This window comes from Vulpes vulpes, chromosome 4, assembly GCF_048418805.1.
Source record: "Vulpes vulpes isolate BD-2025 chromosome 4, VulVul3, whole genome shotgun sequence".
Lineage (NCBI taxonomy): Eukaryota > Metazoa > Chordata > Mammalia > Carnivora > Canidae > Vulpes > Vulpes vulpes.
The window spans coordinates 93,456,791-93,481,872 of NC_132783.1; the positions used below are offsets into that span (position 1 = coordinate 93,456,791).

The following is a 25,082-nucleotide window of genomic DNA, read 5'->3' on the forward strand; positions in this document are numbered from 1 at the left end:
GACCCATCATCCCCCTTTCACGCGACCTGAACCCACTGCCCAGCCCTGGATTGTTCCCCTCCCCCTACTTCAGCCTTTGCCCAGAGTGCAAGTGGACAGACCAGCGGGGACGGCCTCCATGTCCCTGGAGCCGGGGGTCTTGTTTACCTACCGCCTAACTCAGGCCTCAGTACTGCAGATGTTCTGGGCAGAACTGGGACAAAACAGAGTCCGGCTGAAAGCTGAGCCCCAGACTTGGCAGCCAGGTGACTGGTAGTCAGGTCCGGGATCTAGTTCTGCTGACAGCGGTCAGCAGTCCGTCTAAAGTGGTTACATGCTGTGGCTAAGTCATTAAAAACAGAACCCTAATCAATGAAATGCTCCTCTACTTAAAAAGACTAAAAATTACTTGAGCATGTCAGCTTTCAGTACTAAAACCTCTGCCAAGAGCCACCAATATTGTTCAACAGAATGAAACACAGAAGAATTCAAGAAATCTGGACGGCTCATAATACTGTGGGAAGAAATGTTACACAGGTGGTCGTTTCAAAAACTTTAGAGACCTGACTTAGTTTCATTATTTCCTAAAACAGTTACTATCAAATATAAAAACACAGAAACACCGGAAGCATAAGCTTTGGAAAAGGTAGACTTTTAATAACTGCTTTTATCACCAGGTTAAGTCATGCAGTTACAAAGTAGTTAGAAATTTTGAAAGGATATTGTTTAAAAAAAAAAAAAAAGCTCATTCTTACATAAATAATATCTAGTACTTCATTGGGACACTACTGTTCAAAAGGCCCTCGTGAAATAACTCCCAAACAAAACACTCAACCCAAGGATGTTTCCAGCCCAGTGGTAATGAAGCTGCGAGCAGAATTCAGGCCTCTCAGGGGACGCCAAGGCAGGCCGAGTTGGGGCCCCTGGCAGGGCTCGGAGCCGCCAGCTAGACTCCAGAGCGGGAGTCCAAGTGGTTTTTTTCTGGGACGCTCTACTTGAATTATTGTTCAATTAGACAACACAGTAGATCTTCAGAAGAGAACAATTAATTACCATGATAAGGAGGTTACTGCACTCTTTGGACTCTATGTCGTAACTGCGGTTAGTAAATTCTGACAGTCTTAACAAAAATAGCCTCCACCATTGGCAGGTGTGAAGATAACTTAATTCTCCATTGGACTTATTTTTTTGCTGGACAACAATACATGACTGATAAGCTATAAATGATACTGTTTTATATTATAAAAATACTAGCTTCTTTTCATTTATTATGTTTATAGGCATTCACTGCTCGAGTCAAGGTTAGGCTTGGTAAGTGATTAAAGGCAATTTTATTACAGCAGCATGTATTTTATTCTAAGAGAATAAAATGCATAAAGAGAAACAGCTTTTATCTTTGTTGCAATCTGTAAAACTGAGTTATTTTGCTGATGTAAAATACCAGTAAGTCACTTGAGGACCATGCCACCCTCTGAAAATGCCCCACACCTGCTGCTCAGAGGCGTCAGAGCTACTGCAGGTCTCAGACTCGTCCAGAGCCGAGGCAGTAAGCCACTGGCTGCTGCTGGGCAACAGGTGCATTCCCGGCCCCAGGATCCGCCCTGGGGGTCCCACCTTCCCAGAGCAGCCATGAAGCAAGGCAGCACAGCTGGAGGGAAGAGACCTTCCATTTAAAGGCAAAAATACCCAAATGGCTCTGTGGCACAGGTCGTTTTTAGTTCCATATTCGTCGGCCGGTACATGATCCCCTAACCTTAATTTTTCTCAAAGGGGCGGATTTGGACTGATGTGTTGAGCGTGATGTCCATTATCTAGTAAGTCGAGAGAGCGCGCGCGAGAGATTTCTGTGGCTACATGTAAACTTGTGAAGGGTCTGCAGACGAAGGGGGGAAGAGGGCGGTGAAGAGGTCAGCCAGGCGTCTATGTGAAGGTCACCCCAGCTTCATTGTAGACCTTGAAGACCTTCTCAATGGCGTTGACGTAGGCGGCCGTTCTCAGATCCAAGCCCAGGTTGTACTTCATGGCCGTGCGCATGATTTGCTGGAAGGCAGGAGGAGACAGTGACACGGGCGTGAGGGCATGCGGCACGCCCGGTGCCGAGCAGCCCCACCCCGAGGAGGCTGCCCCTGCCTGGAGCTCTGGGACACGCTGCTAGAGGCAGCAAGCTCCCTGCTGGGCCCCGTGAGCATTCCACAGAGCTAAGCACGGGCTGCCCATGCCTAGGCAGTCTTGTGAGGGTGCTTGGGCGTGCAGACTGTCTACTCTAAAAGGGTGAATTCAGGGTGTCAACTACTAGCTCGTTAAAAAGACCGAACAACAAGCACCACCAATAACGTCTGCCTGCGCGATTTCAACTTAAAGCCACACAGAATCTGAACAAGAAGAAATTAGGAAAACTGGACTCAAATTGTGTTTCAAGTCCTGAATGAAGGACCAAGTCACCCTTTGCCTATGCTCGTTCTCTGGCAAGGGAGCCTCCTGAAGCCTGCAGGGCAACCCAGCCAGCCGGTGTCGGGGCCTGTGCTAACCGCCGAACTTCACCTCACGGTGGCCTAACCTGCAATTACCGGTTCCCCCCGGGCCCGGCAGGGAAGTGTATGAAGCCCCTGGAGACCCTGCCCGTCAGGGGCACCGGGCACCTACCCGGGCGGAGCGCTCCATGGTGTAAGCTAGGCCAGAGTGCACGATGTCCTTCTCAGAGGCGCCCTAGGGGAGGAGCAGACGGTTAACATGGCCACGCACACACGCTCACCTGGGAACACAAGGATTGAGGTTGGCATGCAGCCCTGCCCCGCGGTCCCTGGACGGCGGCTTCAGTGGTGGTGGTGCGGCTACCGTTTACTCTTCATTCCACGCAACGGCAATACTCACCAAGAGGATCCCAGGGGGACACCGCACGCAGGACGGTGGGGTGTGGGCCCAGGGCACAGAGGAGCCTGGCCTGCTCTTCCCGGGCTCCGCACTCAGCAGTGCCACCCACGCTGTGCCCGTGGTCACCCCACCCAGGGGGGCTGGCCGCGGTCAAAGGCGGCGGCTACGAGAGCTGGGCTGTTCCAACCAGGGTCCTCGACCACAGTAAGCTTGCCTGCTGCCAACTACTCCCATGATTCATTTGCTTCATCAGACTCCTCTAGGCAGTTGTTTCCAGCCCCACGTCAGCTATGAATCCTGCCACGCCGGCTGGAAACTCAAAACAGGGTCACCTGCCAAAGGGGGTCCAAGCTGCCCTCCATCGCGAGCATTCGCATCACGTTGGGAGGCGCGTACCTGTCACCCCTGTATCAAGAGTGCCCGCGGTAGACTCTGTTCTGTCCTATCAAGTCACAGAGGAAACAAGGCACTTCCTGGGTGGGGCACGGACTCCCTATCATGCGCTCCTCATGGAACACTCGTGGGGCCTGGCCAGGGGCTTCTCTAGGCCCGGGGGCAGAGGGATTGTCCTGCCCTCAAGGACCAGTGTCCAGGTGGGGGAGATGGCCAACACCCATGCCTGATGGAGATCATCAGACCCGGACGTGATCCAGCGGCTGCGGCTTGGAGAGGAGGTGACGGAGTCGCAGAGGGCGAACAGAAGGAATGTCTGTGGAAGGAGAGGCCCGAGAGGCTGTGGGGTCTTAGGAGGCGAGAGAAGAAAGGGATCCTGGAGGTGCTGTCGGTTGTGAGAACAGGTGCTGACTGGCACCGGGAGAGGACAGCAGGGTGCCGGGGGTCCGGGTAGGGGCGTCAACAGAGGGGAGTGGAGGGGAGGGACCGCACGCAGGTGTACACGACTCTTAAGGGCGTTGCTATGAGGGAGACAAACACGAACAAAGTTGGGAAGGGGAACCAGGATTGAGGCCGTTTTTTTTTTTCCTGGAGATCTTATTTGTTTGAGAGACAGCAAGGGAGTGTAAGTTGGGGGGAGCCCAGGGGGAGACGGAGAAGCAGGCTCCCCGCTGAGCAGGGAGCCCAAGCAGGACTCGATCCCAGGACCCCGCCATCATGACCTGAGCTGAAGGCAGACGCCCAGATGAGCCCCCAGGGCCCGGACTGTTTTTGAGGCCGCACGGAGCACAGGATAGAAACGACTGCTGAGGTGGGACGGAAGGGACGGGGAGCCCCAGCTGCACACTTTGGGGATGTGAAAACAGGCCACTGGGGTTAGATGGAGGCATCCAGAGCCGCTCTGGGACCAGGAGACAGGGTGCAGGCGCTAGGAGCCGGGGTGGGGGTGTCTCTGCCCAATGCTCCTGGGGCAGGTACTCAGGGGGTGGCAGAGAGAAAGTGAAACAGGGAGAAGCGAGAGCTGGCCCGGCCGCGGACCTGAGATTCGGGTCGGGGCTGGGCAGTCGGCAGGGCCTCCTGCCCGTAGGGGACGGGCGTATGGGGGCACGCTTGGGGTTGTCAGGGTTCGGGTGTTAGCGGGGGGCATGCGGAGGCGAGGGAGGGGCTAATGATGGAGCCCGTGGTTTACGTTATACAAGGAGGGGACCGGGGACACATGGTGTCGTGTTGGGGTGTTGCTGATGCAGGTCCTGGCAGGGCCACGGCAAGCCTGGGGAGCGCGGAGCTAGACGGGGAGCTAGGGGAAGGCGCTGGAAAGAGCCTGTGCTGTACACCCACACGCTAGGTCCCCTGCCAGCCGGTGAGTCAGGGGTGAGGACAGCCCCGAAGCCCGACCTCTGAGGCACGTAGAGCGTCTGGAAACAGGGAGGCCCACACACCAGGCCAACGCTGGTTACAGAGGGTAGAGCAAGTCGGCCTTTTCCCGGGCTCCCGCCGGGGGCTCGGCCGGGGGCGGGGTGGGCGGGCCGGCGCAGGGGGCCCCAGAAGGCCGGCTCACCAGGGCAGCGGCTAGCACCCAAGGACGCCCTGGCCCCAACGCCGTGCTGCCTACGGCACTGCCCATGACTGACGTTTCACACAGAGACAGGTTGATTATACTTGAGCCATTTCCCTGCAGGTGTATGTAGACTCTGAAATCAAACCTGATTTAAAAACCTGACAGTGAACACGTCCCCATGATGGCACCACACGCGGAGCCATCCAGTCCTTCAGAAGGAGGTCCCAGAGGTCGGGACGTTAGGGCAGCGTCCACGGGCAGGACTGAGAGCCCGTCACATCCCCCAAGAGCTGCGCCAGTCCGTCCCGTCAGCAATAAAGGTTTAGTCTCACCACAGCACGGTGAGTAGAACATTCACTTATGGTTTTTGCTACTTTAATACATTAAAGAAACCTTAATCTGTATTTAAGGTCTCTGCCATTTACGAGGAAGATGTTCTCTGTGACATAGGGGCACTAACTATTACTGTCCCGTCAGCTAACTCACTCTGATACCTTTTCTACCTGCTTCCTTTCATTCCTGTTCATGTCCACAAAGCAATTTCAATTCTTCATATAGTTCAATTTAATGTTTTCTGTAAAGCTTTTCTTTTTTTTTTAAGTTTATTTATTTTTTATTTTTAAGGGATCCCTTTTGCCAACGTGGAGCTCGAACTCACGACTCAGGGATCAAGAGTCGCCTGTTCTTCCAACTGAGCCAGCCAGGCTCTCCTAATATTTACTTTTCAATTCTTTCCACTTCTCTGAAGCTTAAGAGTTAGGATACACAGTAATTCTTCACAATTAGGTTAGAATCACCTGTTGAGCCATCTGTATTGCAAAAGTACCAAGAGCAGAAGAGCGATTATTTTAAACTAAAATCCTACTCCGTTTAGAATAATGAGACAGGCACATGCAGAGCACACATGGGTCCCATCATCACCGCCGGCTGCTGACCCCCTGTGACCCTCATCCACCTGCCGGGGGCTAAGGACCAGGAGCGTGCGTGCGTGTGTGTGTGTGTGTGTGTGTGGGGGGGGGGGGGGGCAGCCCGCCACAGCGCACTCACCGATATCCTGTCTTGGAATTCTGCTGTGGGCACAACGGGAATAGTTCCACCATGCTTTCCAAATTTCCTTTCCAAGCTCTCTTGAACAGACACTGCAGAAAGCCGAGAGGTGAAGTTAAAATACTGCTAGTAGGAAAAAAAAAATGAAGTAGAACCAAAAGTAGTCTCCAACTATATCCACGACCCAGAAACCACCACAGAGTTTAGAAGCCTTCAACGCTAATGCCGTTAACAGGTTAATCATTTAGAACTCTGCCAAATTCCTATATAAATGTGAATTTAGGTCAGTGCTCTGTTTCCATAACACCCATTACCAGGGTTTTTCCTTGGCTCTGTGAAAAAGAAAATGCTGAGGGAAAAAGAAACGGAAATGGATGGAACACTTCACCCAGATTCTCAGAGTGGGCTCAGTGAAGCTCGGCTGGAGGTCTGGCCTTACTTCAGCGGGACGAGATTGGCCCATTAACTCTGGAGCCTACTCTAGGCAAAGAAAAGCCACATTCTCATCAGGAGACTCCAAAAATTCTTGGACACTAGAAAGGCCTCCACTAAGAGCAACCAGAGATCAGAATGGAGGAGTACCAGTGAGAGTCTGGCTTAAAAGGATACTCTATTTACTAATTTATAGATTATGTTCAGAGAACATTACAGCACAGAACCAACATCTGGATGCAAATACATTTGAAAGAGTTAGTAAGTTAAATATCCATGAAAAAACTCATATACTTTTGGTCCTCAGGCTCATGAGACAGAATAATATAATTTTCTGTTCTGAGAGTAAATTCTCTGAGATTAAAAAAGGAAACTAGTCCTTTCTTAAGTGTAAGCTTCTTCCAGACTTTTAGCTGGCCCCCAAGATTTTTTGGACAAGGTCATCGGAACTCACTGAGCAAGTGGTAGTTAGAATCCCTTTCATATTTGAAGGTCAAACGGCCATAGCTGACATGATTCAGATTCTTCAGCCACTCAAAGTAAGACACTGTCACTCCTCCAGCATTCAAGTAGAGGTCCTAGGCACAAAAATGTGACAGGGAAGACACCAAAGAAATGAGAAAATCATGGTTTTAATAAACGCTTTCAATGAACATCAGAGCTCCATTTTTATATCAAGGCAAATAGATTATACTTTAAACTCCCCAAATAGATCTTAGATTGCATCAGGGATTTCACACTTAAAATTTAACAAATGTCTTTTCCAATCCACTTGAGTTTTTTCCCATTTTGAAAAAAAAAATAACTTTTTTTTATTAACTAACAAGTATTTGATCAATTTTGGTTAGAGCTTCTCTACCAAAAAAATCTTGAGACAAAATTGCTTGCCCACTAACCACAGAACTGGATTGTCCACAGCGCCCCTCACGAGAAGATCAGCATTCCTTTTCTTACTATCTAGGGGCAGTCTGTTTCAGTTGAAATGAATCTCTTAAATGTTTTCTTTTTTGTTAAATTTTTATTTATTATTTATGATAGTCACACAGAGAGAGAGGCAGAGACACAGGCAGAGGGAGAAGCAGGCTCCATGCACCGGGAGCCCGACATGGGATTCGATCCCGGGTCTCCAGGATCGCGCGCGCCCTGGGCCAAAGGCAGGCGCCAAACCGCTGCGCCACCCAGGGATCCCCTCTTAAATGTTTTCAACAAAAGTTCTAAATGCATCACAAATCCACACTAACTTCCACTTGCAAATAATCCTTGGTATAGAACCCATGCTTGCCCACTGATAACCCAGGCACACATTCTTCATAGGAGTAAAGAGGCAAGGGGCATTTGAAATGCATGAGGTTAGAAATTACACAGAAGCTTCCGAGTTTAACTGGAACTCATATTTCTAGTACAATATACATTTATAGAATTGGATTATTAAGCAGGCTAAATACATAATCAAGAAAGCTTAAAGTTGGAAAATAATGTTCAGGTCAACGTGAAAATTGTCAGGTTTTTTACACTAACCATGCTTCTACTGTATTTTCTTAAAAGCAAATAAAGGTGAGGGATTTACTATAGTTTGGGAAATTAATGATTATCTCTTTCTCATTCCTTATAGAAGAGGATTCCAAGTACATATAAAACACAGATGACTTACTGGAATCACCATGATGTTCCTCTCCAGGAAGATCTTATCGGCCTCTGGGGTTGTCGGTCCATTGGCACCCTCAGCAATGATCTGCAAGAGAGTCAGGACATACAGAAATGCCAGCAGTGCCATTGAAACCCTACACCAGGTGCAAGGGGCAATGGGGAGAAGAAGTCCAGTTTAATTAAATTAGTAAGAAGTCTTTTGTTCTATAAATAAAGTATATAAAACCCTTCTATATCCCTAACCACTTTTTGGAAGTTTGGTTTAAGAGGAAACCCGCGGTGATGGATGGCTGCACTGCTTTGTGTATACACAAAAAGCCACTAAATTTTACGCTTGGGTGAACTGTATGGTATTTGAATTATAGCTCAACAAAGCAGTTAAAAAAAGAGAAAAGCCAATTGAGAACTTTTCTATGACCCTCACGGTCATTCCACACTGGTACCAAGGTCTCACCTTGGCTTTGACTCTGGGTGCGTTGGACTTGGTCAGCTGCTTCTCGCTGGCAGCGGGGATCAGGATGTCACAATCAGCTTCCAAGATGCTCCCTTCATAGGGCTTTGCCTTGGGGAAGCCCAGGATTGATCCATGTTGCTGAGAATTGATTGAGAAGTCAGAATTAATGGCTGCACTGCAGTTTCAGTGTTTACAATTAGTGCCCATGATAGGAAGACTCATCTATTAAGAGCAAATCTTTGGGTTGCATTTTAAAGAATTAACAAGGGAAATAGATATTAGTAAGACTTATTTCAACTTTACAATATTTGGGGTAGTCACAGTTCAGACTTTAGATTAACATACCAATTTGAAGTCTTCCAGTTCCTTTGGGTCAATACCATCTGGATTCCATATGCTCCCATCAGATTCACCAACACCAACACATTTAGCACCAAAACGATGTAAGTATCTCATAGAGTGCAGGCCCACGTTACCAAATCCCTAGAGAGAACAATTACACAGTGTAGACGGAAGAGTCATATTCTGACCAAGACACATTCTCTCAGTTTAGAAGTCATTCTCAAGATCCTTTTGTCACAAGAAACCATGTACTGAATGGCTTCTCTTCAGCAATAAATGTCCCATGTGGAATCCCATCTTCTGATATCTGTGATAGTGAGTCCTAAAGAAGTTTAGGTTGGTTGGCTTATAAAAGAGCCAGTCATGCCACCCATGTCCTCAGTCCCTTGGACCAGATGCCTTATGTCACACCCTGGGAGGAATAGGAGTTCTATTCTATTTTAAAGTACCATTCAGTTCCTCTGTGTCATTTTCTTTTGCATGCATTTTTTAAAAAATATGAGGGAGCTAGAACATCTTTATATATGTAAGCACCATTTTTATTTCTACTCCTGTGAGAATTATCTGTTTATTTCACTAACCTGTTTTTCCCTGGAGTTATTTGCTCTTTTTCTTCTCAGTTTTTACATGCTGTTTATGTTATGAGTGTTGAAACTTTTCAGTAGAATAAGTTGGAAACTTTGTCTTTTTACATTGTTTATACTGATTTTTCTTAGGTAAAAGATCTTTTTGAATTTTGATATAGTCAAATTCATGAATCTTTTCTCTTTCTGGTACATGTTTTTAGATATTACTGGAATATTGTCCATTTCAAATGGTTTCATATAGGTTTTCAAATTTATTTGGATGGAATGGTACAAAGTAGTCTTTATACATTTTTCTACATTTCCTTTGGGAAAAACAAAGTACCATTCAACTTAATTTATATTCTACTCTGTAAAATAACCAAATACCAAAGAAATTCTTCCTGAAAGTTGAAATCTGGATCATTGTGCAAATGTTTCCCCTTCTGAAAACAACTTCAATTTAAATACTGACCAAAAGAAGTTGGTGATAGTTTCATACGTATCTGTGAGGTACTGAAAGTGGTTCTAGTCACATGAATCTAGTCATCAAGATTTAGAAATTAAAGCATGTATTACTCTGGAAACATCCTCCTAATAGTTACAGAGATTCAAAAGAATGACATTTAAAAATTGCAAATCTAAAAACACTGAAAAACTTACTCTATGTATATCAGTTATTCTTCAAGAGAGCAAACATTTTTACCTGAACAACAAACGTTTTATCTCCAAACCCTGGTGTCATTCCTAAAATACTCATGTAAGATGCTTCATTGATGAAATTTTCAATCCCATGGAAGACTCCCCGGCCAGTTGCAGAGATCCGCCCGTGGATCCCACCCTGACTGATGGGCTTACCGGTGACACAGGCATGGGCATTAATATCCTGCAAGAAAAAGTCAAAACTTTACATTTTTGTCTAACTATTTTGCTTATGAGGACTATATACACCTTCACCAATAGGGATATGCCTCACTTTTTTAGATTTCTGTTCCTAGAAAAAAATATAATAAAATAGATCATATTTTCATGGGGTGCCTGGGTGGTTTGGTGGGTTAAATTTAAGTCTGCCTTTCAGCTCAGGTCATGATCCCAGGGTCCTGGGATCAAGCACTGTGTGGGCTCCCTGCTCAGTGGGAGTTTGCTTCTCCCTCTCCCCGCTAGTGCGCTCTCTCTCAAAAACAAAACAAAAAACAAAAAATCATTATCTTTCAACAGGAGAAATAGTTTTTAGGAACTTAACATTATTAAGTACAAATAACAGTGTCACAAAAGTAGAGATAGTTCTGTTTACAAATATTATTCCTTCAAAAGTACTTACGGCCTATTAAGTTGGATATACATCCTACATGTGTCTTAAAACCTACCATAAACTTGAACATGTTATCAAAACAGAGCCTAAGTAGGAAGAGGTATCATGGTAGTTCTGGTTAGATGAGAAGACTCCACATTGTAAAGATACTCTCCCACCAAACTAATCTAGAAATTCAATAAAATGCTACTTTATTTATTTATTTTTTAAAGATTTTATTTATGCATGATAAAGAGAGAGAGAGAGAGCGAGAGAGGGACAGGCACAGAGACCCAGGCAGAGGGAGAAGCAGGCTCCATGCAGGGAGCCGACGTGGGACTTGATCCCGGGACCCTAAGACCGCGCCCTGTGCCAAAGGCAGGTGCTAAACCACTGAACCACCCAGGGATCCCCTAAATGCTACTTTAAAAGATAATATTCAAAGTTCAACTAAAGGAACAGATTAACAAAAGTATTCAAGAAATTTGGAAAAAAAAAAAAGACAAAATAATTAAAGGGTTTGCAGGGCAATCTGGAATGCCTACCAAAATAAAAATACCTAGTAATCCAAAGATTCTACTTCTAGGAACTTAAATTTTTTGTGTATTTGGTATGGTATCATTTGAGATAGGAAAATACAAAGGTACATGTGGGTTAGACAGAGAGGCTCCTGTGCGAGTGTGAGTGGAGGACCCCCTGGAAGCAAACGCCAGCTCCGGGGGCAGGGTGGGGGAGTAACAGTCTTTACCATCTGTCCTCCTGTACTCTGTGAAGTGACCATGTATTCTTGCTCAGAAACTGTAATTAGAAGAAAGAAAGGGCTTGGGAGAACTTCCCTTCCAGGTATATCCATAAATGTAGCCACCAGAACAATGTAGAATAATAGACTGGTCAGTGGGGCAGGAAAAATAGATGGCCCTATTATACACAGGAAATCAACATAAAAAGAAGGAAGCATTTTACATTTGTGGATAAATTATGGACTATTTAATAAACTTGTGGGGCAATCTGCTACCCACTAAGGAAGACGCAATGCCTTACTTCACACTCTCCCTACCCCCGAATAGATGTAGTTGGGTGAGTTAACAAGTAACCTGGTCTTTATCTGTAGTGTTTAACTATTTTTTTTAAGGTTTTTTTTTGTGTGTGTGTGTGTTTAACTGTTTTTACAGAGACAACTTAGAATTGTATTAGCTGTAAATCGCCAACAAAAAAAGAATAAAAGTTAAAAAAAGAAGGCAGTCCAGTAAAGTGATTTACAGAAATCAATTTTCCCACAGTTCCCTTCATGAATAATTAACACTTGTGTGAACGCAGAATTGCAAACCTAGAGCCAAATGCTTTTACACAGTGCAAATGTGAATGCCGGAGCCGCTAGCAACCCCGTCTGAGGTCAGGCCCAGTGCCAGCTGCCCAGCGCCCAGCACACCTGATTGTCCCAGAAGCCCAGGGACCACACGCCCTCACTCCGCGGCCTGCACTTCTGGGCAGATTACACAAAAGCTGAGGCAGGTTTAGGTTTACATCTGAAATAAGTAAGAAAAACAGTAGCTTCCTGACCTTAGGCCCTAATTTTGGATTTCCTATCACTTTAAGAAGGGAAGCCCTTTGCCAGGTTTAGCTGGCAGTGCCTCACAAAACTTTCTTTTGTGGTCACCCCTGGCAGTAAGCTATGAATAATGAATGTGGTGTCTACTACTTGGCACTAAGCAGTCTAGTGTCTTGTTTAAAAACAGAGACTATAATTTGGAGCTCATTTAATATCAAAAGAGGACATGGAAAAAACATCATTTTGGGGAATGGCAGTTAAAACCAAAATTCTCTGAAGCATCTCATACTGCTCGTTTTATTTCAGGGGATTTTCGCAATTTACCGATTTAATATTTATGAATACTTGTTGTCTTGTGTGTTTTACTAAGGAGTGGGTACTATTATTTTTTTTAAAAAGATTTATTTATTTGAAAAAGAGAGAGACAGAGGTAACATAAGCAGGCAGGGGGAGAGGGAGAAGCAAGCTCCTGGTGAGTGTGGAAGCCAGACGTGGGGCCCGAATGCCAGGACCCAGGGATCATGACCTGAGCTGAAGGCAGGTGCTTAACTGACCGAGCCCCCCAGGTGCTCCAGGAGTGGGTACTATTCTGAGTGCATTATATTTTATTATTCAATTAATCATTAGGAGCTATTGCTATTGTCATCTTATATACGGGAAATGGAAGCATAGGGCGCTCAAGGCCTGCCACAGGCCATGGAGCTGGTGTGTAAGGGAGCCAATTCTGAATCCAGGTGGTCTGCTCACGCTCCCAACCACAGTCTGCACCCTCTCAGGTCCTCAGACTAATGTCTGAGCTCCTCTACTGCAAGTTGCAGCCCCCTTCCTTCTCTGGGGGCAAGAGTTCTCTCCAGGGCTCATCTTGCCACTAGGGCCTCCCCCCAACATTTTAAAAAAGATTTTGAGACAGAGAGAGAGAGAAAGAGACAGAGGGAGCAAGTAGAGGGAAGGAGAGCGAAAATCTCAAGCAGACTCTGCACCGAGCTTGGAGTGTGACGTGGAACTTGATTTCAAGACCAAGATCAAGACCAGAGCCAAAACCAAGAATTAGATGCTTAACCGAATGTGTCACCCAGGCACCCCTCCCCCAGGGCCCTTTAAAGGAAAATTCACGAGGCCTTTATTCCCTTGGAGGACTCTGCTACCTCCGCTGTCCGTCTCTCTTGCATCATCTCCTGCAAGGATGAACGTGAAGCCCACAGACAGACAATTGCCAACCACCCTTGTCCTTGGGCAGCAGGCACCTGTCTTGTTTCCGCTCTGCGCCCAGCACCATTCCTCTCTGTGAAGGCTACTCCTTGTGCCCCATTTCCCTCCTTCAACTGCTCCTTGCAGCCTGGTTCCACTCTTTGTCCCCCAGATGGATGATCTAGTTGCTGAACTCGTTTCTTCCCAAACACGGCTCCCTCAATGAGGCATGTGGAGCTCCTCGCCCTCCTCCTTCTTCTGCAACTGACCACCTTCCCTCTAAATCCCTCTTCCTTGGGACTCCTGGGTGGCTCAGCGGTTGAGCACCTGCCTTCCACCCAGGGTGAGATCCCGGAGTTCCAGAATCGAGTCTCACATTGGGCTCCCGGCATGGAGCCTACTTCTCTGTCTCTCATGAATAAATAAATAATCAAATCAAATCAATCAATCCATCCATCCCTCCCCCATTTGTCCATTTGTCTCCAGCTCTACCGCAGGCCAGGGTCCCCCATCTCCTGGGCTCCTGTATGGTCCTGCCCCCAACAGTCCCATTCCCTGCTGCACACAGTGAAGGTCAAAATGCCCCTGCTTCTAGTTAGCACTCCACCAGCGTCCTTCTGTTTTTAAGGCAAAGACTTTGGTCCTATGATCTGGTCTGATTCTCCTCTAAGTGGCCTCTCTTAGACTCCACTCTCTGGATTTCCACTCTGACTACCCCAGTCTTCCCTCAGCCTCAAGTTCACTTCTGCACCCCAGAACTTTACCCAATGGCTCCTTCTGCCTCCAACACTCACAGCCCCGTCCCTTCCGTAAGTGATCCTATTCATCAGAGTGCAGACCAGAGCTTACTCCTTCAAGGAGGCCTCCTCTGACCTCACCTATGGAGGCTTGGCCGGGCCCTGTTACGCCTTGTCCCAGCATCAGGACTCCCTGTGCTCCCAATTATCCCAACTGTACTGAATACCTTGCTTGTTTGGCAGAGGCTCGCTCTATCTATCAATCTATCTATCTTTTATTATTTTATATTTTATTTTATTTTATTTATTCATGAGAGACACAGAGAGAAGCAGAGACACAGGCAGAGGGAGAAGCAGGCTCCATGCAGGGGGCCTGATGTGAGACTCGATCTTGGGACCCCGGGGTCATACCCTGGGCTGAAGGCAGCGCTAAACCGCTGAGCCACCTGGGCTACCCATAGATACATTTTAAATGAATGTCTTTTCAACTCCCTATCTCTTCCTACTCCTTAAATGTTTTTCAAAGTTCCATCCCTTTCAAGAACAGAAAGTTTGTTTTTCTCGTGTTCTGTATTAGTGGCACTACTTCTGCTTGGTCTCTCAGACACAAGTCCTCCTGGTTGTTTTCCTTGATAACACATCCAATTCCAGTCCTATGGAGTCTCTGTCAGGTGCCAACGCCTCTCCCCAGGCCTCGTGGCCCTGGGCTCCAGTGCAGTCTAACAGCACCAGCCCAGGCTCCTTGAAGAAAGGGGCAGTGCCAGAGCCTCCCCTCTCACTAGCAAAACTAGAGCTTGAGATTTTTGTCCTGGTTCATGTACTTCTTCGCTCTACTAGTACATTTCTAAATAGGCCTCATCTCCATGTATTATCCTATCTCCATACCTTATCTGCTTATGTGTCTTAGTTCCTCTTTAAATGAAAGCTCTTTGCGGGAAGTCAGAATTGAAGGCTTCTTCATTTCCCTTCTAGTGTTTTACATCATGTCCTCCCCTGCCTGGTAGGTGATCGTTTCTGAGGTCCCATCCCAGCTTTCAGGATGGGGTGGTATGTAAGTGAAAGCTCAGTCCAGGTTCACGCTACGTTTATGGTTTACGACTAGAGAGATGGAAGTAAAATAATGTGCAAATTCAAGATACGATTAAAGGGGAGAAGAACCCAGCAAATTCTCTCCATCCACATAATCAGTTTGTTATTTCTTGTAGACAGCAAATGAGGATCTCAGGGCTTTGGGTGGGTACTCACATAGTGCCCTATGGTGCTGGCGTAGGTGTCAGCAATCCAGGACATCTCCCGCTCACCTGTGCTCATGTCTGGGGCAGGCACATCAATGCCAGGACCTGGGGGCACAAGGAAAGGGCATTGTACTAGCTTTTAAGATGAACTCATCTCAAACACATAAATCCTTGTAATTTTTTACAACAAAGCTACTGTGGTTAGAAAACATTAGATTTCATCTGGGTAACTACTTGAAGTCATAGAAATACTCATTAAATGCGTCACGACAAAATTTACACACACACAAATGTTATATGGGTAATTTCTCCCTCTGGCGTTGCCTTGAGATATTGTTCGGAAGTCAGTTCTGCTAACAGACAGAAGCCACTCAAATGGACTTCTGAATACATGAGCATAGGCATCTCGGTGTGTCCCTCTTGACCTCAGCTCCTTGAACTACATACAACCAGAGAGAACAGTACCATCCTGCCTACAGAAGGACGAGTGCTGTGCTTGGGGAGTGTTTGTGTCTGAGGCAGCACAGAACCGTACCGCTTATGGGGGTGTAAGCCCTCCCCATCAAGTAGAAAAAGAAAAAAAATACACATTGCTGAAGCATTAGTGTTAAGGCCCATAATTTCACCTGGGCTTTGACCTGTTATTCAAAGCTTCCTCAATGTACATAAAGTTTTAGGCCTCAGCTTTCAATTGCTCAGATCACAGCAGATTAGAAAGTTTGAGGATAAGAAGTTACTCCACGGCAGCAACAAATGCCAGTGTCAGCGCTAATACTGAATGGCCACACCGAGATCTCTGGTAAAGATGCGTTATTATTATTTTTTTTAATATTTTATTTATTTATTCATGTGAGAGAGAGAGAGAGAGAGAGAGAGAGGCAGAGACACAGACAGAGGGAGAAGCAGGCTCCATGCAGGGAGCCTGCTGTGGGACTCGATCCCAGGATCACGACCTGACCCAAACGCAGACGCTCAACCACTGAACCACCCAGGTGCCCCTAAAGATGTGTTAAATGATATCCACTCAAATCTGTCAAGGGAGGGATACAAATACATATAAAATACAAAAACATCCCATTTAGTGGGTCAATTAAATAAGAATGCTGTATCTACATAAAGAGATACTATGCAGCCAGTAAAAAGCTTGTAGTCCTCACCAAAACACATTATGTGGGGGAAAAAAAGCAGGATTTGTATAGCATGTATAGAGGTTCCATTTACATAAAATTCTCTCTCTCTGGACAGGCCTGTGTATAGTCTCCATGCATTTATTTCCACCTGTATATGTAGTATGTGTGCACAGGTTTGGAAGGATATGGATACCTCACACTTGCTCACGATGTTTCCACTTCGGCCTTGTTTATAACTTTCTGTATTGTTTCAGTTAACTAATACAAACCCATTAACGTTTCAGAAAAATAGAACTTTAAAAATGATTCAGCAATGAAGTCTCCCACAGAAAAGTTCTAAGTACTCAAGTTCTGTATTTTTTTACTTAACCAACTGAATAACATATGCTTTAATATTGTCCTGTACTTTTGGGGCCCACATCCAAGGAGGTGTGTTTCTCTGCACAGGCTGTGATGCAATGGCTACATAACTGGTCTAAGACAACTCGGAAATGGTCAAGCTTTTCCCGCTCCCACCTGGCCCACAGCCAATCTGTCATTCTCTTGCATCTGAGCACCCTTTCCCTTAGGCAGTTTCTAACTCTCATGAAGTCTGACTTCCCGCAAATCACTCTACCCCTTACTCTCCTCCTTGGAGGGACTCATGCCCTATTCTAGTCTTATCCTCTGTAAAAGGGGCTCTACTCTTCTCATTTGCTCACAATGTCCATTCCTTGAGAGCAAGACTTCAAGGACGTTCGTAAAGATTTGTTTGATCGGATTTGCTTTTCTCCAAAGGTGTAAATGATAAACTGCTCCTGAATGCAAGGGGGATCTACAAACGTTTTTAGTAGTATCAAGTGTCAAGTATGCTTGTTGCATCAAATCACGATTTCAAGTGGAAAAGGGCTATTGGCAAGGGGCAAGTTTGAGGTATGCAGTTTGTAAACTGGAAATGTACCATGATAAATTCTGAGGCTTCTCAAAAACCTCAATTCATCTAGATGGCCTAAGATGAGACAGCGCTCCCTATCCAAAGCCGAAATCACAAAATATTATTAGGCTTATGAGTTTTCTACTTCACATAAAATCAATGGACAGCAATGCTCGGATTATAAGCAAAACCTGAATTACAGAAAAATACTCAAATATTTTAACAGAGAACAGGTCTGAACATCCACACTTTGTAAAACAGGTACATAACCTTGGGAAAGCTAAAATGCCATCAGTCAATCCCACAATAGTATAAAAAAGATGAAAAATTGACTAAAGAGCACAGCTGCTTTAACAGAACATGAGCACAGGGTGGAGCTGAAAGGCCAGTTTTGATGCAGGGAAAGCTGAGAAAATTATAAAGAAATGGAGACATTGGATTACCAAGGGAACTTTACAGTTTACAAAGGTGGTATCTAAACTCACACAACAGAATAAACACCAAGCTTTCACAAGCTTAAAAAAAAGAAAAAAAGACACTAGAGGAAAGAACACTTCCTAACTCTTTCTCTGAGGCCAGTATTATACTGGTATCAGGGCCTCACAGGAAGAGAATACTATAGATTGATATCCCTTAGAACGGCATTAAAAAAAAAGTTCTTATGAATAAATGTAACAGAGGCAGTGTAAGATCTGTGCTGAAAACCAGGGACCATCAGGGAAGGAAGGGAAAGGAGAATGACAACTGAGGACATTCAGTATTCGGGGACTGGAGCACTAGCCAGGTAGGACGGCTTCCCTCCATACTGGGCTGCAGAGCACTGCAATCCTTAGTAAAAGCCCAGCTGACTTCTTTGCAGAAAATGAAAAGCTTTTCCTAAAGGCATAGGATGTGCCTGGGCCAGGACTCAGGCCCACGTCCAACTCACAGTCTGAAACTGTGGAAAGACAAGTCAGTAAGTAAGGGAGAAATAAATGACCTAAGTTGCAGAGGTTTACTCAGGACCAGTTCTGGGCCCTGGAGGGAGAGAAAGGATCCCCCCCTCCCCCCCAGATGCTACAAAGCTTTCTGAGCCCAGGTGTCAGGTTAGCTGCATTGTGAGTCAATGAGGCTTTTGTGCTTCAACAAAGAAGTCAAATTGCATTATTTAGGTTTTCACTATTTCCAGGAATCGCTTTTAACCTCTGGAATCCCAAGGTACTTGTGAATATAGAGAAAATGAAGCTGGTTATACTCTAGGTATGGGCAATAAATACCGAATAAAGTCTGAAGTGACTCAAGACTATTAAACACGTTGCGACTGAAGCTAAGAGAAAAATCATGAGGCTCTCTAGGCTGAACATGACTGCAGTTCACCAAATCTCAGCAATAGTAGGCAGTTCTGTAAAGGAGGCAGTACCCTCCAAGTACCCGGCACCCCCCTATTCTGACAGGACAGATTCACAGCAGTGCTGAGGAGGCATGCCAAGAATCCAAATGCCTGTGAAATGATGAACAACAGACCAAATCTGGTCAAGCTCTAGTGCTACTTATATTGATTTCTGTATTAGTTTATTTCATGCTCTTTTTTTCCTATGAAGAGGGCAAATTTCAAAGGAAGCATATCTTAATTAAGTTCATAGAAATTAACAGTGGGGAGAATGTTGGGGAACAAAAACACAGGGGCAGGAAAACAGAGAAAGTAGATTTTCTTTCTTATTTTAGTCAGTTTTTTTTATGTTACAAGGGCAAACATTCTGTTAAATACTTTTATGTTATAAAAACAAATTAGAATCCTTCTAGAACGAAAAAGAAATATACAGACTTCATTTGCTTGAAAAACTGACTAAATGATGAGTATTTATACATCATAGCAAATATTCACATCTCACATAAAACATACAACACTTAATGCAAAAACATCAAGTGACACTTAATGCAAAAACATCAAGCCTTTGAAGATCAGCACTCTTAGAAATCTAGTGTTTGGCAAAAAGGGCCTCGTGACAAATATCAGGAACCCCCGGGGTTCCTGATACAAATGATACAAAGGGCCCTGTTCCTGATACAAAGGGCCCTCAAGACCCGCCAGGGAGGGCAGATGGAGTCATCAGGGTGAGCCCCTCACCTCCCAGCCTGTGCCCACTACTCTGAAGGGGCAGCTTGCTCTAGGCTCTTGTTCCAAAAAGCAGCAGATTTTTCACTGCTTGCAGAACAGACTATTGTAAAAGTGACTATTACATATTAAAAAAAATATCTATAAAACAGGTATTATTTATTTCCTAAAATATTTCTGGATATCACAATAGAGATTGTCCAAGCAGAAGAGGTGGAAGCGATCCCCCTGGTGTCCACACTGCATACTGAGAACCTGAGCTTTTCTATGTGAGACCTACCAAAACAGGCCCAAGTTTTTCAAAGTAAAGGGGCAATTCTACCCATGTGCATATAGATAAAAACAGGAGTTTAACTTAAGAAAATTGCCTTTTAGATGTTCCTACTCCGTGCTCAAGCCTACAAGGTAATACATACCAATAAAGCCCTTCTTTGCCAGCTCCATGGTAAACCTCCTTGTGATCTTTTCCAATTCATTATCCTATAAAGGAAACAAATGAAAACAAAACAAGGAAACAAATGTTTTTGATAGAAAACCACTGGTGGAGATAAGTGATAATTGCCTCATATTTTCTATTTATAGGACATTTTCATATATCTTCTTGTGTAATCCTTACAACTTATAAAGCAGGCATTCCCATTTTGAAGATAAGGAAATGATAGATCAGAAAATAGGTTATACAAACAACAAACAGTAGAACTAGGGCTCAAATGCACTTCCTGTTCTCTTTGTATTAATATAGGACCCTAAGAATAATCCCTATGGTACATTTTCATTTAAATGGTTAAAAAAAAGAATGAAATCATATATATATATATATATATATATAATATTTGTAACAGATGTTAATTCAGAGCTAAAGCATAGTAACAGCTAGCTTAAATTAACTTGGAATTGATAGGATAAACAAGATTTTTACTAAATTAGGCTGTCACTAGGTTCTGAGATCCCAAGAGTCGCAGATCATAGGAACATATTAAATGCATATAGAGCATATTATATTTATATTATAGACTATGTAACATGGATGGATATAAATGCCCTAAGAATATGAAAATGTTAATTACCTTTTAACCAAGTGTAAAAATGAAAAAGGACATTGATGTTAAGCAGGTGACCTTTATATGGCACCACACTCAGTGAGTTAATTATTTACTTGTTTTTCCATTCCTTTAAAATAGGGGCCATTAATCTCACTGGTATGGGGGACACATAGAAGCCCTGTAATTTCAAGTCCTTTATGAATGCACCATGTGCACAAATGTCATTTTGATACTTACAGTGTAGTTTTTGGGATTGATCTTAACACCAGCCTTGGCACCCCCAAATGGCACATCTGCAAGAGAAGGCTGCAAGTTGTTATTCCATACAAAGGATAAACAAATTCCGGAGGCAGAAAGCACTATGTGATATTACAATAATTCAAACGTGACTCTTTAAGATTTAGTTTCAGAAAATTCAAGAAATAAACATTGATCAACACTTATCTTTTCTAAAATGTCCTTGAACTAAAATTCTAGTGGAACAGAAATTGTAAGGCCGGGCAAATTATGCATATTTAATCAATGTGCTTTACTACTTCTAAAAGAAAAAAAAATACTTATTTTCCTTCTACTATGATTTGGTCTTACTTACAGAGTATGGAAAAGCAGTTAAAAAAAAATCTACACTTAAAATCCAATTAGTTCCCATAAAAATTTTTCCATTAAAAAACAGATTAAATCTTAATTAAGACTAATTGAAAAATTATGTAAGCATTAAACTGTGCAATTTAAATAACATCCTAAAGGTAACCTGGTATGTTAACATATTTCCCCAAAGCATTTTCAGGGAGCAACAAAGGAGATCACTTACCAACCACTGCACACTTGTAGGTCATCAGAGAAGCTAGAGCTTTCACTTCGTCCACACTCACATCAGTGCTGTAACGGATACCTGCGGGGCGGGGGAGGGGGGTGAGAAAAGGGGATGTATTTAGAACATCCTTTGGGCTGGTTAAAAGAAAAAGTGCTAGAAATGGAAATGCCCACACTTTTTGCATTTTACACCCTGTTTTTTTCCAAGAACACTTCAAGTGGCTTGTGATACAAAGTCAAGGAAAATCTGCTAATTGGACACCTATCACCTTGTACGGGCTACAGGAGGAGTACTGATTTTGATTTTTAAGTATTCTGGTGGTTAAGAGAAAAAGACAGGGATGGGAGTGCAGTTTTTGCATTCTGGTGGGAGCAGTTAAGAGCACCAAGCAAGGTTCCTGGAGATGAAGAGATGAGCCACAGTCCTGTCCTTCAGGAACGTACAGCCCAGTGGCAGACAGCAGGAACTATGGCTTCACAAGATAAAAAAAATCCTTCAAATGGAATTTTTTATGCTTTGAGGAAGGCAACCAACTCAGTGAAGGCTTTTTTTCTTTTACTTTTTGGCTTGGATGACTTGGTAGCAGGGAGTTCAAAAAATTTAGATTAGAAATGACAGTTTTCTTAAAAGGTCTAGCAGTTATATTTATCTGTTGCCATAGAGCTTGCTTCCCTGTTTTGTTCAGGCCTCTATTAGAACTTTCTTCACTCCAAGAGGCCCTACCTGACCACATTCTTTAAAAAAGCACCTTCCTCATCCCCACTCTCTAGTCCCATTTACCTTAATGTTTTACTGCTGACTTTATACTGTTTACTGTCTTGACTTCCCCACCTGGGAAGCTAGCTGCTCAAGAGGACAGACTTTATTTTGTGCACTGCTTTAACTTAAATCTTGGTACCTAACATAGAAAATGGCATGCACGTATTAGGTGCCCAAATGTGTGGTGAATAAATATATCATTATTTCTTAACTAAGGCGTTAAGACAGAAAAGCCATGGTCACTAAAAATTCTGATAAGCCTCTAAGTTGTACACAAGTCACCGGAAGTGTCTGCATATACTATGGAAGGGCTGGAAGTAGTTAAGAGGCAGAAAATTCAGGTCCTAAAAGTACTCCAGAAAAAAAAATCTGTAAGCAATAAAGAACATTTGTTTATTATTTTTAAAAAAGGGCTTTTATTTATTTATTCACGACAGACAGAGAGAGGCAGTGACACAGGCAGAGGGAAAAAGCAGGTTCCCTGAGGGGAGCCCGATGCGGGACTTGATCCGGGGACCTGGGGTCATGACCTGGGCTGAAGGCAGACGCTCCACCACTGAGCCACCCAGGCATCTCTACATTTATTTCTTTAATATAAAAAAAATTTGTTTAAACACTACAATGTGTTTTTAAAATCAGTAAAAATGTTAACCATGTAACATGGCATATGACTCAGTGGAAACCAGGCTACTAGGCTGGGACCTGGGCTGGGTGCAGGGAAGGGCACTGCTCACCTGGGGGCACAGACCTGTGCCCAGGGTCTGAATCAAGCCTGCACAGGACAGTGCTTGTGAGGCAGCCGGCATGGCGCCTGCGTGGGGCCAGTGCTTCCATCTCTGCCATTATCACGGCTACTGCAAGTATTACTGAGTACAGGCAGATAAAGAAATTCAGGTTTTAAAAAGTTTAAACTGATAGGAGTTTAAACAAACAGCTTAATAAATCTTGATTTCATTACCTCTCAAGATGAATGAGGGCAGTAAAATAGTCTGCTATTAAGGATTAGTATTTCTCCTACAACACACACAAAGCAGTTTTTTCATTGCTCTTTTAGTGCCTGTGGAAGTAGTTGCTAAGTTATTTTAATTTCCCTTGTTTTCTTTCAAAAAAAAAAAAAATCACACCAGTTTCAGGTGTAGCATACACAGTGACTGGACAATCCTATATACTATACTATGCTCACAAGTGTAGCTACCACTTTCCTTGCTTTCTTAAGGGCAGGGAGAAGTTATTTTCCCTTATCCAATGTTTAAATCTAATGCATTCAGTGGGAAACTAAACACAGTTTGAAGAGTAACATTCACAAATCCGAGAGTAATCCTATTATTCTAGACTTTAATGCTAATTAGAAACTGGACTCTTCGTTGTACAAACTGGTGTAAACAAAATGTCTATTTTATTGCAGAAGCCTTGGAATGATGAGTCAGAAACTGTACATGTTTAACAAAAAACATGTTTCTGCTGGACGGAACCCAGGAATTCTTGTTTGTAAAGTGCAATTTTCTTTCCGAGCCACACCCAGCCAGAGCTCCAGTGCAAGCCACTGAAGAGAAGTAGTTACGTCAACTACCTTGCACACCAGCCCGGAGGAGTCCATGAAGCAAGGGAGAAGCACTAAGGGAAGGAGGACGAGGAGGAGAGTTAGGGGGCTGAGCCCTGGAGCAGATGAAGTGGGGGCAGAGGGGGCGGAGGAAGGAATGCACGTGGCACTGCCAGGCTGAAGAAAAAACAGGCTTTCGTTTCAGCTTTCTAATTAATCAGCGATACACATAAATGTTTTTACTCCCTAAGCTGGCAGACACACTAGCACAGGATTACTGAAACTGTTAGTCTGGAACAAACTCTCCAAGTAGAGCCATAAATAAAATACTCTGTACTGTACCAGTACTGGGGACCAAACAAGCCCCAGGACAGGAGTTCACCCATCCCTAAGGGAAAGCACTGGAAACCGAAGATAATTAATAAAAATATACTGTCGCCTAAAAATTCTTACCCACGTTCTATTGGATGCTAAGAGTGTGATGGCAAAAATGAAGTCGCTTCCCACTCTATTTGTAAATCCAGTGGATTGAGATCCTGGCACGACTGGGCTATGCAAGGGAGATCCCAAGATAAGAGTCGCAGATCATAGGAACATATTAAATGCATACAGAGCATATTATAGACTATGTAGACTAAGTAGACACGGACTACTTTAAGTTAGTACAGACCCTACATCTTAAACTTCAAGGTTCTTAAAGGGGAAAAACATAGCATTTTTGAATGCCTATCTTTCAAGAATACAGAATTTTTTTTAAAAAAAAAAGATTTTATTTACTTATTCATGAGAAACAGAGAGAGAGAGGCAGAGACACAGGCAGAGGGAGAAGCAGGCCCCATGCAGGGAGCCCGACTTGGGATTCAATCCTGGGTCTCCAGGATCTCACCCTGGGCCGAAGGCAGGCGCCAAACTGCTGAGCCACCAGGGATCCCCAAGAATACAGAATTTGAAGACAAGACATTCAGTAAAGCCAAGTAACAGGTAACACATATACATACAAGAACATCAGGAAACCTTAAAATGTTTTAAACCAAAATGAAATAAGATCTTATTTGCAAGTCTGAATATTTTTACTTTTTCTAAAACCACACCTTTCCTTCTTTTCTTTGGGATGGGAAGTATGGTAGAGAAGGCTAAAGGTGAGCCAGACTGACAGGGATTGGATGGGCACAAGGGTGGAAACTGGAAGGACTGCGGGCACCTGGGTGGCTCACTCTCAAATAAATAAATAGAATCTTAAAACACACATACACACACACAAAAACCCCTTATAGATGGACCAAAAATTTTATTTCAAAAATGGGAAGAAAAGTAAATTATGATTTTTTTGTTGGTATCCTAAAGTTCCACAGCACTACCTGTTATCTTATGTTGCTGCTACTAGCACCACTAGCATTTGGGAAGTGATTACTTGTATCACGATGGAGGTGAACACTTTCAGTGGAAAGCAGGAGTCCAGGGCTGCCTAATAGAAACGTTTATTATTTACCAAACCTGGTATA

General features: G+C 44.1%; 1 protein-coding gene across 2 annotated transcripts in view; it reads right to left on the bottom strand.

Annotated features, from left to right (window-relative positions):
• Positions 1–610: 610 nt before the first annotated feature.
• Positions 611–25,082, bottom strand: part of GLUD1 (glutamate dehydrogenase 1) — a 34,509-nt gene continuing 10,037 nt past the window's right edge. For both annotated transcript variants that reach the window (XM_026005882.2, XM_072756456.1), the window contains exons 2-13: positions 21,279–21,359; positions 20,705–20,760; positions 19,841–19,904; positions 15,297–15,391; positions 9,993–10,172; positions 8,727–8,864; positions 8,382–8,519; positions 7,932–8,012; positions 6,735–6,858; positions 5,849–5,940; positions 2,623–2,685; positions 611–2,019 (exon numbers count right to left, since the gene is read on the bottom strand). In XM_026005882.2, coding sequence (XP_025861667.2) covers positions 1,900–2,019; positions 2,623–2,685; positions 5,849–5,940; positions 6,735–6,858; positions 7,932–8,012; positions 8,382–8,519; positions 8,727–8,864; positions 9,993–10,172; positions 15,297–15,391; positions 19,841–19,904; positions 20,705–20,760; positions 21,279–21,359 — 1,232 coding nt within the window. In that variant the 3' untranslated portion in view covers positions 611–1,899. The remainder of the gene's footprint in view (positions 2,020–2,622; positions 2,686–5,848; positions 5,941–6,734; positions 6,859–7,931; positions 8,013–8,381; positions 8,520–8,726; positions 8,865–9,992; positions 10,173–15,296; positions 15,392–19,840; positions 19,905–20,704; positions 20,761–21,278; positions 21,360–25,082) is intronic.